The sequence below is a fragment of the Aspergillus eucalypticola genome (assembly GCF_003184535.1).
Source record: "Aspergillus eucalypticola CBS 122712 chromosome Unknown BO83scaffold_4, whole genome shotgun sequence".
NCBI lineage: Eukaryota > Fungi > Ascomycota > Eurotiomycetes > Eurotiales > Aspergillaceae > Aspergillus > Aspergillus eucalypticola.
In genome coordinates this window covers 816846-831470 of record NW_020290278.1, presented here as the reverse complement: position 1 = coordinate 831470, position 14625 = coordinate 816846, and the positions used below count along the sequence as shown (strand labels likewise).

At 50.2% G+C, this 14625-nt stretch overlaps 6 protein-coding genes across 6 annotated transcripts; 3 read left to right on the top strand and 3 right to left on the bottom strand.

The window, feature by feature from the left end:
* Window positions 1–241: 241 nt before the first annotated feature.
* Window positions 242–1091, bottom strand: niaD (nitrate reductase NiaD). Its single transcript, XM_025530457.1, has one exon. The coding sequence runs from the start codon at window positions 664–666 to the stop codon at window positions 358–360; it is 309 nt and encodes a 102-aa protein (XP_025391668.1). The 5' UTR covers window positions 667–1091; the 3' UTR covers window positions 242–357.
* Window positions 1092–2038: 947 nt separating this feature from the next.
* niiA (nitrite reductase niiA) lies at window positions 2039–6261 on the top strand. Its single transcript, XM_025530456.1, has 9 exons — window positions 2039–2503; window positions 2578–2728; window positions 2821–3360; window positions 3416–3498; window positions 3549–4064; window positions 4125–4327; window positions 4379–4851; window positions 4914–5071; window positions 5126–6261. Exons 1-9 carry the CDS (start codon window positions 2331–2333, stop codon window positions 6120–6122), a joined length of 3294 nt encoding a protein of 1097 aa, XP_025391667.1. The 5' UTR covers window positions 2039–2330; the 3' UTR covers window positions 6123–6261.
* Window positions 6262–8204: 1943 nt separating this feature from the next.
* On the top strand, window positions 8205–10447 carry BO83DRAFT_331404 (MFS transporter). Its single transcript, XM_025528270.1, has 5 exons — window positions 8205–8783; window positions 8845–8924; window positions 8982–9257; window positions 9329–10134; window positions 10187–10447. Exons 1-5 carry the CDS (start codon window positions 8616–8618, stop codon window positions 10369–10371), a joined length of 1515 nt encoding a protein of 504 aa, XP_025391666.1. The 5' UTR covers window positions 8205–8615; the 3' UTR covers window positions 10372–10447.
* A 335-nt stretch (window positions 10448–10782) lies between these two features.
* On the bottom strand, window positions 10783–11177 carry BO83DRAFT_375451 (uncharacterized protein). The gene is made up of 2 exons (XM_025530455.1): window positions 10969–11177; window positions 10783–10874 (listed from the first exon to the last, which is right to left on the bottom strand). The coding sequence occupies exons 1-2, from the start codon at window positions 11127–11129 to the stop codon at window positions 10850–10852; spliced, it is 186 nt and encodes a 61-aa protein (XP_025391665.1). The 5' UTR covers window positions 11130–11177; the 3' UTR covers window positions 10783–10849.
* A 742-nt stretch (window positions 11178–11919) lies between these two features.
* Window positions 11920–12560, top strand: BO83DRAFT_414505 (L-rhamnose mutarotase; the record flags this gene model as incomplete). The annotated part of the gene is made up of 3 exons (XM_025534571.1): window positions 11920–12131; window positions 12255–12391; window positions 12477–12560. The coding sequence occupies exons 1-3, from the start codon at window positions 12005–12007 to the stop codon at window positions 12558–12560; spliced, it is 348 nt and encodes a 115-aa protein (XP_025391664.1). The 5' UTR covers window positions 11920–12004.
* Window positions 12561–12580: 20 nt separating this feature from the next.
* On the bottom strand, window positions 12581–14277 carry BO83DRAFT_354367 (uncharacterized protein; the record flags this gene model as incomplete). The annotated part of the gene is made up of 3 exons (XM_025529101.1): window positions 12581–13288; window positions 13341–13401; window positions 13456–14277. 3 exons carry the CDS (start codon window positions 14275–14277, stop codon window positions 12831–12833), a joined length of 1341 nt encoding a protein of 446 aa, XP_025391663.1. The 3' UTR covers window positions 12581–12830.
* Window positions 14278–14625: the final 348 nt, after the last annotated feature.

Below are 14625 nucleotides of genomic sequence, written 5' to 3'. Positions count from 1 at the left end.
CCAGCGGAACCCCATGAGAAACCTTTGGTCTTCCTGACCACATTCTGCTCCTTCCGTCTGTTTCCCGCACAGACGAGAGTGATTGGTGCTGTGATCTGATCGTATTTCTGCAAGATTTCCCGGAAGTTGAGGACAAGCGGCTTCTCCACCAGGCTGCATATACCTTGTCAGATAAGGCGCGACGTTTGGGGGGAATGATATTCTTTACCCTTCGATGCTAATCTCCCAATTTGGGATGTCTTCATCCTTCACCAAAGGTACCGGGCCGTGATTTCTCACATAGAATAGTTCCGGGGAAGTCAAGAAGCCTAGTTTCCGGTGAGCATCGCCACGACTACAAGGGCCCTTGCGCAGAGTTCAAAGGGGATAGGGCAGCAGGGAAAGAGGTTGAGTACCTTCATCGTACAGAGCCGTAAGTGGAGGCTCGACATTGAAGGGATGAACACCCGTCAGTCTGATAAGGCGAGGGTCGCGGGGTACATGATAATCGGGAGTTGGTTTGTCTATATTGAGAATTTCGGTTGGTGCTTTTGAAGGGGGCGGCAGAGGAATGTCTGGAAGTTCCACGGCAGGCAGCTCCTCTTGGTGGACCTTGATCGGACCCGACTTGAGGGCGACCCCTTGAGCGGTGAAAGGCTCTGTCAGCACCTCAGTGACAGTCGCCATGATATGCGCTTATGTGGTTCAATAGTCTCGAGGTGCCAGATCAGACATGAGACGATATCGAGAATCGAGACGAGTATAGATTCGGACCGATACAGAGCATGCAGAAGGCAGATGAGAGGAGCCAGACACACATCTGGGGAAGACCAGGGTTAGCTACGGGAAAATCAATCGCTCAAAAACCAGATGACAGATGAACCCTCAAAACTGCCGGCTTTTGGATTAGCTCAACGGGGTGACCAGCAACGGCCGGGATCTGGTACTAAGTCCACGGAAAAGAAACAGGAGGCATTCCATCTGGTTTGAGATCCTCTTGGGGGGGGGGTGATTGAGGGTCAACATTCGGCCGGACAGATTTCCGCGGGAGCCGGTGGATTCGAACAATGAGTGATCTAACGAGCAGAGATATGTAATAGTAATACTCCGTACTCTTCAGATGGTCTAGTCATGGCCTGGTGTGTCCTCCAGCCGGAAAGACAGGGAGAAACCGGGCTTCTCATTCGAACATTCCTACAGGGGGGGGTGTGGGCACTTGAGACTCGGTCCCGTAAAAAAAAAGTATAAAAAACCCAGACATGAAAAAATCCGGAAACAAGCCTCCCCCGAGCAGCCAAGAGACTCACTAAACTAGTGACATTTTGTGCTGTAATGGAAAAACTAGCCCCAGGAGGACAGCGGCCAGATCCACTTGTTTAGAGGGCTCCACCGCCGATTAATTGCCCATTAATTGCAACAGGATTACGAAGTCTCCAGCTGGCCGTGAACAGAGGTATTGTTCTCGTGTATTGAGTCACGGTATCGGAGAATATTGAGTAAGTAATATTGCTTGGGGGGCTGTTGAGCTTTTTGCCGCAGTGGAGACGGACAGAAAAAAAAAAAAAAAGATGGAAAGCAATGGTCCCATCGGTCGACTAAGTAGTGGTCAGTGAGCAGACGTCTAAAAACAACTGGTAGTTAGTCAGTAGTGGTTAGTCAGTAGTACATAGTGCTATGTAGCATGCACCTGCTGCTGGAAACCAAACCATAGTCAATCGCATCCCTCGAAATCCCTCACAATGAAGTTGATGATTCCAGCAACTGCAAGGAGCTTCAATCAATCAATCAATCTCTGGTACGTATACTTCCGATCACGGCCAATCAGACGCTTATCAGGAACCGAAAAGGCAGTCGCGATAAGCAACAGCCTCAATGCCTTCGTTTCTCCATCGCATCTCCGCGGAGTCGCACTCGCTCGCTCGATTCCATGCAGCCACTCCCCAATTACCGATCGAACCCATCGCATGCCCGGTTCTTATCCGTCCTTTCCCCTCTCCACGAACGGTGGCTCCTCTATGATCTGCATGGCGGGTCAAGAGGTCCCTGATTACAGAACGATCGAGCATGGACCCCCCTCGCAACTGATTACATCAGAGGTCATAGTCACCCATCCAGTAACTATCCCACGGAGAAACACAACTCAAACGCCCCTATTTCCGCAACTCCGCGCAGTTATCGGTCTCCTCTTGGCGAGATAGTTACAATGATGGTGGTTTGTTGTTCATGGCTGTGTAGCGCAGCTCCGGTGCCGCGGGGGTTCTCTTTTCCCTGTGGCACAAACAAAACCGCGCTGGTTTCCTGTTGGCCACTGCCATCGATGTAGGATTCCATGATTATCCTCTGTCATCACAATGCCTCTGTTGGATGGATCAGGGAATGGTGACGCTGTCGTCATGGACAGCGTCCCCAGCATTCTCCCTCCTACAATTGATTCCCTACCAGATCCGGCTCCTCGCCGATCGGCTTCGAATCGGCGCCAGAAGATCGTGGTGGTCGGCTTGGGAATGGTGGCTATATCCTTCATGTATGTTTTGGCAGTCGAACAACTGTGTATTAACGCCGAAACTCGGGATGCTGACTACTCCTGTTTGTTCTTAGTGAGAAGCTCGTCAAGCAGGACTCAGAGCGACGAAAGTATGATATCGTTGTCATTGGTGAAGAACCACACATTGCCTACAATCGAGTCGGCCTATCGTCCTTTTTTGAGCATCGCAAGATCGAAGATCTATACCTGAACCCAAGAGAATGGGTGAGTACTCCGTAGTGTGCTAAGTTTCCGATCCGCGCTCGGGATGGCGGCCCTGGTCCAGACACTAACGCCGAAGCCGGTGCCCTAACTAGTACGGTTCCATCAAAGACCGATCCTTTGACTATCACCTCAACACTCGGGTAACCGACATCTTTCCCGACCGTAAGACGGTCAAAACATCGACTGATGATGTTATTCCTTACGATATCCTGATTTTGGCTACGGGTTCTGATGCCGTACTTCCCACGCGCACCCCGGGACACGATGCCAAGGGCATCTTTGTCTACCGGACGATCTCGGATCTGGAAAAGCTCATAGAGTTTGCATCCAAGCATAAAGGTGAGACGGGCGTCACTGTAGGAGGTGGTCTGCTGGGCCTAGAGGCAGCCAAAGCGATGACAGACCTGCAAGACTTTGGCAGTGTCAAACTCGTCGATCGCAACAAGTGGGTGTTGGCGAGACAGCTGGATGGAGATGCTGGCACCCTTGTGACCCGCAAGATTCGAGAGCTGGGCTTGGATGTACTACACGAGAAGCGCGTTGCACGCATAAATACGGATGACGATAATAACGTTACTGGAATTGTTTTCGAAGATGGTGAAGAACTCAGCTGCTCATGCATCTGTTTTGCTGTACGCTCCCCCTTACCATTGCCAGTCGCTTTTGACGTGCTAACTCCCAGAATAGATCGGAGTCAGGCCACGAGATGAGCTGGGCCAGTCCGCGGGAATCCAGTGTGCTGGGAGAGGAGGTTTCGTCATCGATGAAAGGTACAGTCAGTACCCAGAAATTCATTTGATACATATTGACACCACAACAGCCTTCAAACCTCCATCAAAGACATTTATGCGATCGGAGAATGTGCAAGTTGGGAGAACCAAACCTTTGGTATCATCGCTCCCGGCATCGAGATGGCCGACGTGCTCGCATACAACCTCACCAATCCCGACAAGGAACCCAAAAGCTTCAAGCGACCCGATCTCAGTACCAAGCTAAAGCTGCTAGGTGTCGATGTGGCTAGTTTTGGTGACTTCTTCGCCGATCGGGATGGGCCCAAGTTCCTCCCCGGTCAACGGCCGTCAATGCCCTCCGGAGGTGCAGCTGAAGATGAGCCAGCTGTAAAGGCGCTTACATACAAGGATCCTTTCGGCGGTGTCTACAAGAAATATCTCTTTACCATGGACGGCAAATACCTCCTAGGTGGTATGATGATCGGGGATACGAAGGACTACCTCAAGTTGAACCAGATGGTCAAGTCCCAAAAAGAGCTGGACGTACCTCCCAGCCAGTTCATTCTGGGGGCTCAGAGCTGTGGGGAGGAAAATGCCGACGATCTGTAAGTTATTGGAATCGCTCAGACGCCGAAGTAATAGGCTAATATATTATGCGCCTATAGGGATGACAGCACTCAAATTTGTGCCTGCCATAATGTTACCAAAGGCGACTTGGTTTCGAACATTAAGAATGGCACCTGCAAAACCGTTGCGGAGGTCAAGTCGTGCACTAAAGCGGGAACCGGCTGTGGCGGTTGCATGCCGCTAGTGCAGTCCATCTTCAACAAGGCCATGCTGGACATGGGGCAAGAAGTCTCGAACAACTGTATGTATACACTTTGTTATGGCTTTCGGAATTATTCTAATGTGTATGCAGTATGTGCACATATTCCACACTCGCGGGCCGACCTCTACAACATCATCGCCATTAAGCAACTGAAGACGTTCGAGGATGTCATGAGGACGGTCGGCAAAAACCCCGATTCGCTTGGCTGCGAGCTGTGTAAGCCTGCAATTGCCTCGATTCTCTCCAGTCTTTTCAATAGACACATCATGGATAAGGATTTACACGAATTACAAGAAACAAACGATCGGTTCCTTGCCAACATTCAGCGGAACGGGACCTTCTCGGTTGTTCCTCGAGTACCTGGAGGAGAAATCACGGCGGACAAATTGATTACGATCGGGCAGGTCGCCAAGAAATACAATCTCTACTGTAAGATTACTGGTGGTCAGCGTATCGATTTGTTTGGAGCCAAGAAGCAGGATCTGCTTGACATCTGGACGGAACTGGTCGATGCAGGTATGGAGAGCGGGCATGCGTATGCCAAGTCGCTTCGGACTATCAAGGTATGTAACTTCATGTTGATTCGTTGGTTGGGGTGGTCTGGGAACATACTAACGCTTCTCAGAGCTGCGTGGGGACCACATGGTGCCGGTTCGGTATTGGCGACAGTGTTGGCATGGCCATCCGGCTAGAAGAACGCTACAAGAGTATCCGCTCCCCGCACAAGCTAAAGGGCGCTGTCTCCGGCTGCGTGCGAGAATGCGCCGAGGCACAGAACAAAGAGTGAGTTTACATCCATGTTCTGTATGCTCAAGGCATCTGGCTAATCGGCTTCAGTTTTGGTCTTATTTCCACCGACAAGGGCTTCAACATCTTCGTTGGAGGCAACGGAGGTGCCAAACCTCGGCATTCCGAGATCCTCGCGAAAGATGTTCCGCCCGAGAAGGTCATCCCGATGATCGATCGGTATCTTATATTCTACATTCGCACGGCAGACAAGCTCCAGCGGACAGCTCGCTGGATTGAGAATCTCCCTGGTGGTATTGAATATCTACGCGAGGTAGTTGTGGAAGATAAACTGGGCATTGGGGCGGAGATGGAACAGCAGATGCAGGAACTGGTCGACAGTTACTTCTGCGAGTGGACCGAAACGGTCCGAAACCCCAAGCGGCGCAAATACTTTCAACAATTTGCCAACACGAATGATACCGTCGACACCGTGGAGGTGATCAAGGAGCGCGACCAGCAGCGCCCGACCTATTGGCCCAGCGAACCGGCCAAAGAGGACTTCAAGGGCCACCAATGGTCCAGTCTCTCGTGGCAGCCCATCATCAAGGCTGACTACTTTTCGGATGGCTCGCCACAGATGTCATCCGCCAATTTGAAGCGTGGGGATACGCAGTTGGCCATCTTCAAGGTCAAGGGCAAGTACTACGCGACGCAACAGATGTGCCCTCACAAGCGGGCGTTTGTCCTGTCAGACGGGCTGATCGGCGACGACGACGCCGGCAAGTACTGGGTGTCATGTCCCTACCACAAGCGCAACTTCGAGCTGAACGGAGAGCAAGCGGGTCGATGCTCGAACGACGAGAGCATGAACATCGCGACGTTCCCGATTGAGGAACGGGACGACGGATGGATCTATCTGAAGCTGCCGCCTGTCGAGGAGCTGGACTCGATTCTGGGGACGGAGAAGTGGAAGGTGCGGAAGGGCGAGGCGCCCGATCCTTTCAAGAAGCATGACAAGAAGTATAAGGGGATGCGAGGGAAGAAGGCAGGCGAGAAGGCATCTGGGTGCGGTACGGCTGCGTCATCCACGGTGATTGACTGGTAGTCGGTTCCTCTGTGGCGAGGGTGATGATGATGACGATGATGATGTTACGATTTGAGCTAGAGCTTCTTTGACTGGATGAGGATGTCCGTCTACAGCACACCATGTAATTTATTCTATGTATCTTCCAATACCAGTTCCACATTGTCTATACTATTGGTATTACACCTAAGCCTTAGTGGTGGCCCAGGGAGCCCTCGAACGGCACATGCGACTGGATAACTGGAACCCATCGTGGATATTAAGATGGTGCCATATCCTGCCCGATGCAGCTGCTGCCTATATTAATCGTGTTTAGACCATGCTCGGGGAAGCCATACATAAGTGAGCAGGTGCTAGTCCGGCCCCCAGGAGCTTACATTTAGGGCCCGGGGCAGCCGTTCGTAGCCGAGGAGCGTTCGTTGTATTTTGTGTTTGCCTTGCGTGCCTTGCATGACCAATTCCAGTATTTGCACCAAAAGCAGTCCGGCGTTCCAATTTAGGGCAGCGGCTGTCAACTTGTCCGGGCCCCCCTAATAGCAACACGCTGATTGGCTGGAATGAATGACTTATCAAGGATCAGCCCACGAGGTGGCCCGTGCATGACATTGCTTTTTACTTTTTTTTTTTTCTTCCCATCTGGGACAGCATTCTCATTGTTTGGGTCTCCTTATCAGCCAGTTTCAGCCTATTTGTCAGTGTTTGATACGAAATCGGATGCCGAGAGTTCCTATATCGGGAGTGAAGATGTATCATTGTCCAACGTAGACAGTCGATCTGCAACCCCTTTTTTTTGGCTTTCCCTTTGTAAGTCTTACTGTACATCTTCCATCCGGACGGAAGAGAGATGGATCCTTGAAGCAGTTCGAAACCGGGTCGAGACGGCGACTCACAGTACTAGAGGACTGAATAGATATCCACCTGCCAAACAGGCGAGGAATACGTAAGTAGTGGCCCCCGTTCTTAATTTACTGCCGCCCCATCTGGCTGGCCACTACGGAGTAGTCTATAGTACGGAGTAGTGGCTGGCAGCTCGGCACCTCCTACTATACCCGACTGGGGATGTATTTTGTAGACTCTTGCAATGTCAAGCAATGGCAAGCTTCAGAAAGAGGGAGAAAATTTCTGCTAGCTCGTAGACGAAGGAGAAATGGATACCAGGACTTGCAAAATATTTCAACCGGAGGTTTGAGGGGGATGACTTGCGGTGACCATGGCCCACTTGCCGGTGGGTTGGATTTAATTTTATTTTTTTTTTTTCCTCTTCCTTTCTTCTTCTGTTGTGATTGTCAATTTTTAAGATGAGAGAAAATGAAGGTGACCGCGTCTCTTCCTGAGGCCCCATCTCTGTCCCGTGATACAGTTAGTCAAGCAGGAGTAAATGAGTAAATGAGTGACTGAGTGAGTGGACTTACTCCGTAATGGGTGGCTGCCTCAATTCCCTGGGTCCCTCCCTATCTACTCCGTACGACTAGTCTATCTCTCGCCAATCTCTCTCTACCATTCCTCCCCTCCCTATCCCTCTACACGCCCACTCACTCCCCCCGGAAATACACAAACAGTCATTCTTCTTTCATCTACACTCCGCGGAGTTACTTCTCCAGATCTTCTACCTTATCCTTATCAGTTCCCCAGAACCATGCCAATCATGCCCTAAACTGCCGTGCAGAGACCCTTGCTTATCTCCAGCACTGGTCTCGTTGGTCCACGCCTCTCATGAACTGGGCCTCGATCGCCATGCCATGAACCCTGAGGTCATCTTCCTGCTTAGGTCCATGACTAGCGACTCCGGCTCTCGCGCTGGACGGTCTCTCTTACCGCGCGACCCAGTATCCACAGCCACACTCAATCCGACTGCCAGGTGTGGATCCCCGGCCATTGCTCCTAGATTGAGTTCACAGGCTTGCCTTGGTTCTGCTTATTTTGCTGCTGTTGCTGCTGATAATAATATTTTTTGCCCTGCTGCCACACCGTGTTGAGCTTGACCCATTTCCTAGGAGATACTGATTAATGTTTCTCTGAATGTTATGTCGTTTAATTTCATCAGAAGCAAGCCACTCGCATCAATCAACTGGTAATCAGACCGCTGACCCTCCTAGGAGATAGATAACTAGATAGATTGATGCCTTGAAAGAGGCCTCCCACACGGGGGTGTCGGAGCATTTCCTACGCCTGAAAAGAACGTTTCCACTTCTTGTGACACTATCCGAAGCACCGGTCTATATATACACGTCCTCTCCATCGATCTAATTCGGTCTTAATTCTCCTGTATTGCCCTATACCACACTCTCAATACCCATTGCACTTCCAGCGGGACCCAGTCGTCCGTTAGTCTACTCGCATCTAATACGCCCTGGTGGTGTTTTGTCTTTGTTGTGATACCCCTTCTCTCTGTGCTTGCTAGATCCCCTCCTGTACCTTACATCCTTGCTGTCTTACCTCGCTGTCTTACCTCGCTGTCTTACCAGTGACAGTATACCATCAATTGATTGTGCTATCGACCGAATCTCTCTGGCGATGGATCACATCAAGCTACTCTTTGTCTCTCCGGAGATTAACCCGAGTAATCGCAAAGCACAGTCTATCCCTATCCTCAACCCGTTTGACAAATATGGTCGGGTTTTCTTCTTCTCATGGCTGGGTTTCATGGTGGCTTTCCTGTCGTGGTATGCCTTTCCACCGTTGGTAAGTGACTTCTAACCCGAATGCATGCATGGACAAAGGTTGACATAGGTTCCTCACATAGTTGACCGACACAATTCGCCAAGATCTTGGAATGACAGAGACGCAGGTTGCAAACTCGAACATTGTTGCTCTGCTCGCGACGTAAGCCTCCCCGTCCCATACTCCTCTTATATACAGAAATCGTTGACAATGTGCTAGTCTGCTTGTGAGATTCGTAGCAGGACCCCTTTGTGACAAATTCGGTCCTCGTCTGGTCTTCATCGGGCTGCTGCTTTGTGGGTCGATCCCAACTGCCATGGCGGGCCTTGTCACCACTCCAAATGGCCTGATTGCCCTGCGCTTTTTCGTGGGTATCCTCGGAGGTACCTTTGTCCCATGCCAGGTCTGGTGCACGGGATTCTTTGACAAGAAGATTGTTGGGACTGCGAATGCTCTGGCTGGTGGCTGGGGCAATGCTGGTGGTGGAATCACCTTGTATGTTGAACATTGTGCCTCTCCTGATCATTTGGCTTTCATTTGGCTTTCATTTGGCTTACTTGTCTCAGCTTCGTTATGCCCGCTGTGTACGATTCCCTCGTCAAAGTCCAGGGCTTGCCACCACACAAAGCATGGCGCGTGGCATATATCGTGCCGTTTATTATCATCGTCGGGGTCGCCCTAACCATGCTCTTCGTATGTGAGGACACGCCGACGGGCAAATGGTCGGAGCGTCATCTCTGGGTGAAGGAGGCCACCGAGTCTGAGGGCAACATCATTGATATCAACTCGGGAATTCCGTCCAAAGCCCCCTCGGTGTCCGACATGATGACGGACGTGGAGAAGAAAGGCGGCGCCCAGACTCCCATGTCTCTAGGAGCCGAGTCTCAGCAGATTGGCCAGTTCGACGCGCTGCGGACGGACACGGTGGTAGCACCCACACGCAAAGAGGCCTTGAACGTGCTCTTCAGTATGGTCACTGCAGCCGTCGCCATTCCATACGCCTGCACTTTCGGAGCAGAACTTGCCATCGAGTCCGTTCTGGCAAACTACTATGTAGCGAACTTTCCCAGTATGGGACAGACTGAGTCCGGAAGATGGGCCGCCATGTTCGGGCTACTGAATATCATCTGCCGACCGGCCGGTGGCTTCGTGGCCGACTTTCTGTACAGAACCACACAGAGCCTATGGTCGAAGAAGATCCTGCTGGTCTCTTTGGGACTCATCACGGGAGCTTTCCAGCTCGCGATCGGACTCACCAACCCGAAGACCGAGGCCACCATGTTCGGCCTCATGGCCGGGCTTGCCTTTTTCCTCGAAGCCTGCAATGGCGCCATCTTTTCTTTGGTACCTCATGTGTATCCATTTGCCAATGGTGAGCTCACTTTGAACCCTCGATTGAATGACCTTTGTGCTAATAATTATAGGTGTCGTGTCGGGTGCTGTCGGCGGTATGGGCAATTTTGGTGGAATCATCTTTGCCATCATCTTCCGCTACAATGGGTCGCACTATGCCCAATCGCTGTGGATCATCGGGGCGATCTCGCTGGCAGCGAACGTGGGCATTTCGTGGATCCGGCCGGTGGCGAAGAACCCGGTTGTGAGGCAGTAGTGTTACACTTTGTTTAGGAAAGATCTTGATGATATCTAGCCGATGCATTTCATGTCTATGTAGTAATCAATTCGAGAATGAGCTTTACTATTACTATTCTTCTGATCTTCGTTACGCCTTGCTTCCTCTGTCAAATCTGCGCTCACGTACAGTAACCCCGTCTGTTTAACCTAGATCTCATGGAGCAGCCAAAACAAATCATGGAACACAAATTCTAGAAGCCATTCACAGCAGCACACAATGCATAGATGTAGATCGGATAAGAAATCCCCGGAAGACAGCGGAAAGTCAAAGCGCAATGATGATGGCATAGCGAGTACTTTGAGTTTCGGGTCCGATTATATGAAGACCATTTGGTTGAGATAGCTACCTTTCTTGAACACAATCAAAATAACTTTGATTTTGGCTTGAATCTGAATGAATACTACGTACTACCCATCACACATTACACTGACTACAATATAAATATCTGAAATACCTACTGCCTACCAAAATGTCTCAACGTACGTCACTCCATGCCCCCAGACCCTATACCACCACCGCTACGATCACTTTGCATATGAATACTCACATCAAATATGTTATGGCATGATATAGACCACGAAAACATCTTCGACAAAATGTTTCACCACCACAAACACCAAGATACTCAGCATCATAGCGCCAGCCAAGGGGGGGAGAACGACGACGACAGCGGCAAATACCCCTCTCAGCAGAACCACTTGAATGAAGCAGGAGAGGAAAGTCAACCTTCGCATCATGGAGAGGAGGAAGGGGTTGTGAATCGATTTGAAGATTATATTAAGGAGGATGAGGAGTTGGAGAAAGAGGGGCAGACGTATGGGGGGTTGATGTAATACTTTATTTATTTACTATTTAGTTAGTTAGTTTCTTGTGTTAGATTGGGGATACTGGGGGGTAATTTATCACGATTCAGTTGACTTTTATTAATATGTTTATTTTGGGGGTTGTTAAGTAGGATGGGTTGTAGTTTGTGGTGGTATCGGTGACTAGTAACTGGCTTTGTATGGCTTTTTGAGTGAGTGCTGAAGGATGGTGTATTATTACTTTGGCGTTGATGGGTAGGGACTAATACCCTTAGTACTAGTTAGTAGTTACTAGTACTACTACTGACCAAATGGTGGTTGATGCTAACACTATAATGATATTCAGATCTTGTAGTAGAACATGAACGTCAAGACATTTACTCGTTCAAGAGCAGAAAATGCCTTGTATGAGTAGTTGATAATGCAGATGAAGCCATCACAACTATTAAGTTGTAACAGCATCTGAACAGAAACATGTAGTATCTATGTTTTGTGCTATCCTACCCTGAATCTATAACTGCTTAGTATACAAACAACTAACAACATCAAATAAAACCCATTTTTCACCACCACAACATCTAATTAGTAGTGAGTAGTGTGACCCCTCCCTCGGTCCATCCCAACCCCCAATTCGGGCCATCATCACCCCGAATCCACAAAAACATACATATACAGCAACTACTACCACCACCATACCCATCATCCTATCCTCACCTTCACAATTGAACTTCCCTTCACCTGGAACCATTGAACCAAGCCCAATCTCCCTCCCCCCAATCGACCAATTCCATATACACACACCAACAATGCCCACCCGCCGCATCGCCCAAATCGTCCACCTCAAGCCCTCCGCCATCGCCGCATACAAAGAATGTCACGCGAACGTATGGCCCGAAGTCTTACAGCAGATCAAGGAGTGTAATATTCGCGATTGTATATATCCCCCTCCCATCCCCTCCCCCATCCCCCGTCATAAACGAGGTGAAAAGTTATATATATATAATATAGAAGCAGAAGCAGAAGCAGAAGCTAATATGGGGCAATGGCTATTTGCAGACTCTATATTCTTCGATAATGAGCGGACGCTGTTCGCAACGTTCAAATATGTCGGGGAGGACTTTGACGGGGATATGCAGCGGATGAAGGCCAATCCGAAGGTGAGGGAGTGGTGGGGTTTGACGGATGGGATGCAGGTATGTTCAATCATGTCTCTACTAGTACTGATAAATTTATTATGATGGTTCAGAAGGAAGTGAAACTAATATATATTATGTGCAGGAGAGTCCGATTCCTGGGGCTATTGGAAGTGCTGAAGGTCCTGGGTGGTGGAAGGTGTTGGATGAGGTGTTCTATACTGAATAAATTGTATGAATACTCTTAAGATTGTTTCCGTCTTCACTCCTCACGAGTATAGAAATACATAAAACTACTTGACGGATCTCATTCGGATCTCATATACATGCCATGCAACAATGGGTATCTTCGCCGGGAAAATCCGTAGCCGCAAATCAGCTGCTCCAAAAACGCCGACTCCCTCTAACGCAAATATATCGGTAACCAATCGTTATAGCTCGTGCAACACCACTAAGATCATGCCAACCGCCAGGGTATAGGCAGCCCACGGTGTCGGTCTCATTCGGCGCTGCCAGGGACATCCTTCAGGATCTCCCATCCAAATTCGTCCTCTGGCCTCTCGGGCTCCATACCAAGCGCGTTGCGGTACGCCCGCACCTCATTCTGTAGGCCTGCGACAATGCGGATAGGCAGCTCTTCCTCCTCGGAGCGGAGACGGTACGCCGTCCGAATCATCTCGGCACACTTCATCGTCTGCGCATGCCAGTAGTCACGGTCTAAGCGGCTCTCCAGATGGGAGTCACGCTCCGCTTGGAGCAGATTGTTGTAATGGCGTTTCTGCGACAGATAATGCATGTTGTTATTTTGGCAGTAGTTGCGGATTTGCTCGACCATCGTCCCGAGGGTCGCCTCATATTCACCGATCAGTTTGGCGTTCTCCGCCTGCTCGGTTCGTAAAACTTCAACTAAACGTCTCTCCTTGGCGAGGGCACGCTCGAGCTCGGTAATACGGGCACCTAAGCTTGTCAGCCGCTGTTCAGAGAAAGGGAATTCCAGACGATCACTTACCGGTGATTTCCCCATTCACTTGCTGCAAAGTCGGGTTGGTACCCTCCGAACCAGACCGTTTCTGTCCCTGTCAGCCAGGTTAAACCAGACTATGAGACCTTCGTGAAAGACATACCATAATTTCCTCCGCACTAGTCACTATACTTTTCGTCATTTCGCGATTGTTCTTCAACACGTCGCTCAACTCCAATACCATGTCGTAGAGATGGTGCAGATCCATCTGATGGCCCGCGTTCATAGGAACTCCACCGTTCATACCAGGCATTCCGCCGCCGTTGACCTGAGCTGGTGGATGAGGCATCGCAGGCGACATCGAGGGACGAGGAACATTGGGCATGCCCGAAGCACCGCCAGAATTATCGCCGTAGCTGGCAAACATGGCCGACCCAGGGCTGCTGCCCGTCATGCCCCCACTGCTGTTCATCGACATGTTTGCGGAGTCAAAAGCGTTGTTTAATGCGTTGAACTCGGGATCGACAGCAGGATTCGGTTTAGGGAGGTTATGGTCGTCGTCAAAGCCGAACCCAGAGGACTCCAAACCCAACACTTCTGTTCTGAATTTCTCAAGGTCACGACGAGTAACGTGGGTGGAACGGCGGCGATGCCCACGCACAAAGGGTGCCTTGGAATCAGGGGAAGGCGTAGACGCGCTGATGATGCCGGGTGAAGAAGGCTCACTTTTGCTGTAGCTGTTGTGGTGCGCGGTCGGGGTTAAATCGTCAAGATTGGGAAAAGGAACCGTTGCGGTGAGAGCAGCAGACAATGGGGAAGCAGCAGGTAAAGCTGGGCGATGAGGGTCATCCACCTCGTCCTGATAGTGAACCGTGGCCGCGGAGAAGCCAAAACAGTCAAGCGTCGGAAATTCGGAAGATTCCAGCCGAGCACCAGCCTCGGCAGCGCCACAACTTGGGGCGGTGGCCGCACCAGAATTCTCCATGATAGCTAGTAAGTAGCTAGTTAAACCTGGGTTATGCCAAAAAGGGATGAAGTCAAAAAACAAAAAAGTGTGGTGAATGTAAAACAATAAGAGGAAGGGAAATCGATGGGTAGAAAAATAAAAATGTGGGAACCAGTGAAAAGAGAAGGAACAGAGCAGCTGCTTCTCCTTCTGCTTCTGCTGCTGCTGCTGCTACTCTGTAAGTAGTAGTAGTCCCAAAAACAACTGTTTGGCTCTCGTTCTTCTCCCTCCTTCCTGTCACTGGCACTTTGCTATGATCGTTGCAGCCGCAGTCAATCGTCGGGTTCCCCCCTTGCAACTTCTCAAAGTTCCGGTAATTGCATGGGA

Excerpts from the sequence above, each read along its gene's own strand:
- niiA (XM_025530456.1), top strand. The coding sequence starts at position 2,331 with ATGCCTCTGTTGGATGGATCAGGGAATGGTGACGCTGTCGTCATGGAC. Across the intron at positions 3,361-3,415 it reads GCTCATGCATCTGTTTTGCT|ATCGGAGTCAGGCCACGAGA; the intron begins GTACGCTCCCCC and ends CTCCCAGAATAG. Across the intron at positions 4,328-4,378 it reads GCAAGAAGTCTCGAACAACT|TATGTGCACATATTCCACAC; the intron begins GTATGTATACAC and ends ATGTGTATGCAG.
- niaD (XM_025530457.1), bottom strand. The coding sequence starts at position 666 with ATGGCGACTGTCACTGAGGTGCTGACAGAGCCTTTCACCGCTCAAGGG.
- BO83DRAFT_375451 (XM_025530455.1), bottom strand. The coding sequence starts at position 11,129 with ATGCGAAGGTTGACTTTCCTCTCCTGCTTCATTCAAGTGGTTCTGCTG. Across the intron at positions 10,875-10,968 it reads GTCGAAGATGTTTTCGTGGT|GTTGAGACATTTTGGTAGGC; the intron begins CTATATCATGCC and ends GGAGTGACGTAC.
- BO83DRAFT_331404 (XM_025528270.1), top strand. The coding sequence starts at position 8,616 with ATGGATCACATCAAGCTACTCTTTGTCTCTCCGGAGATTAACCCGAGT. Across the intron at positions 8,925-8,981 it reads ATTGTTGCTCTGCTCGCGAC|TCTGCTTGTGAGATTCGTAG; the intron begins GTAAGCCTCCCC and ends ACAATGTGCTAG. Across the intron at positions 10,135-10,186 it reads TGTGTATCCATTTGCCAATG|GTGTCGTGTCGGGTGCTGTC; the intron begins GTGAGCTCACTT and ends TAATAATTATAG.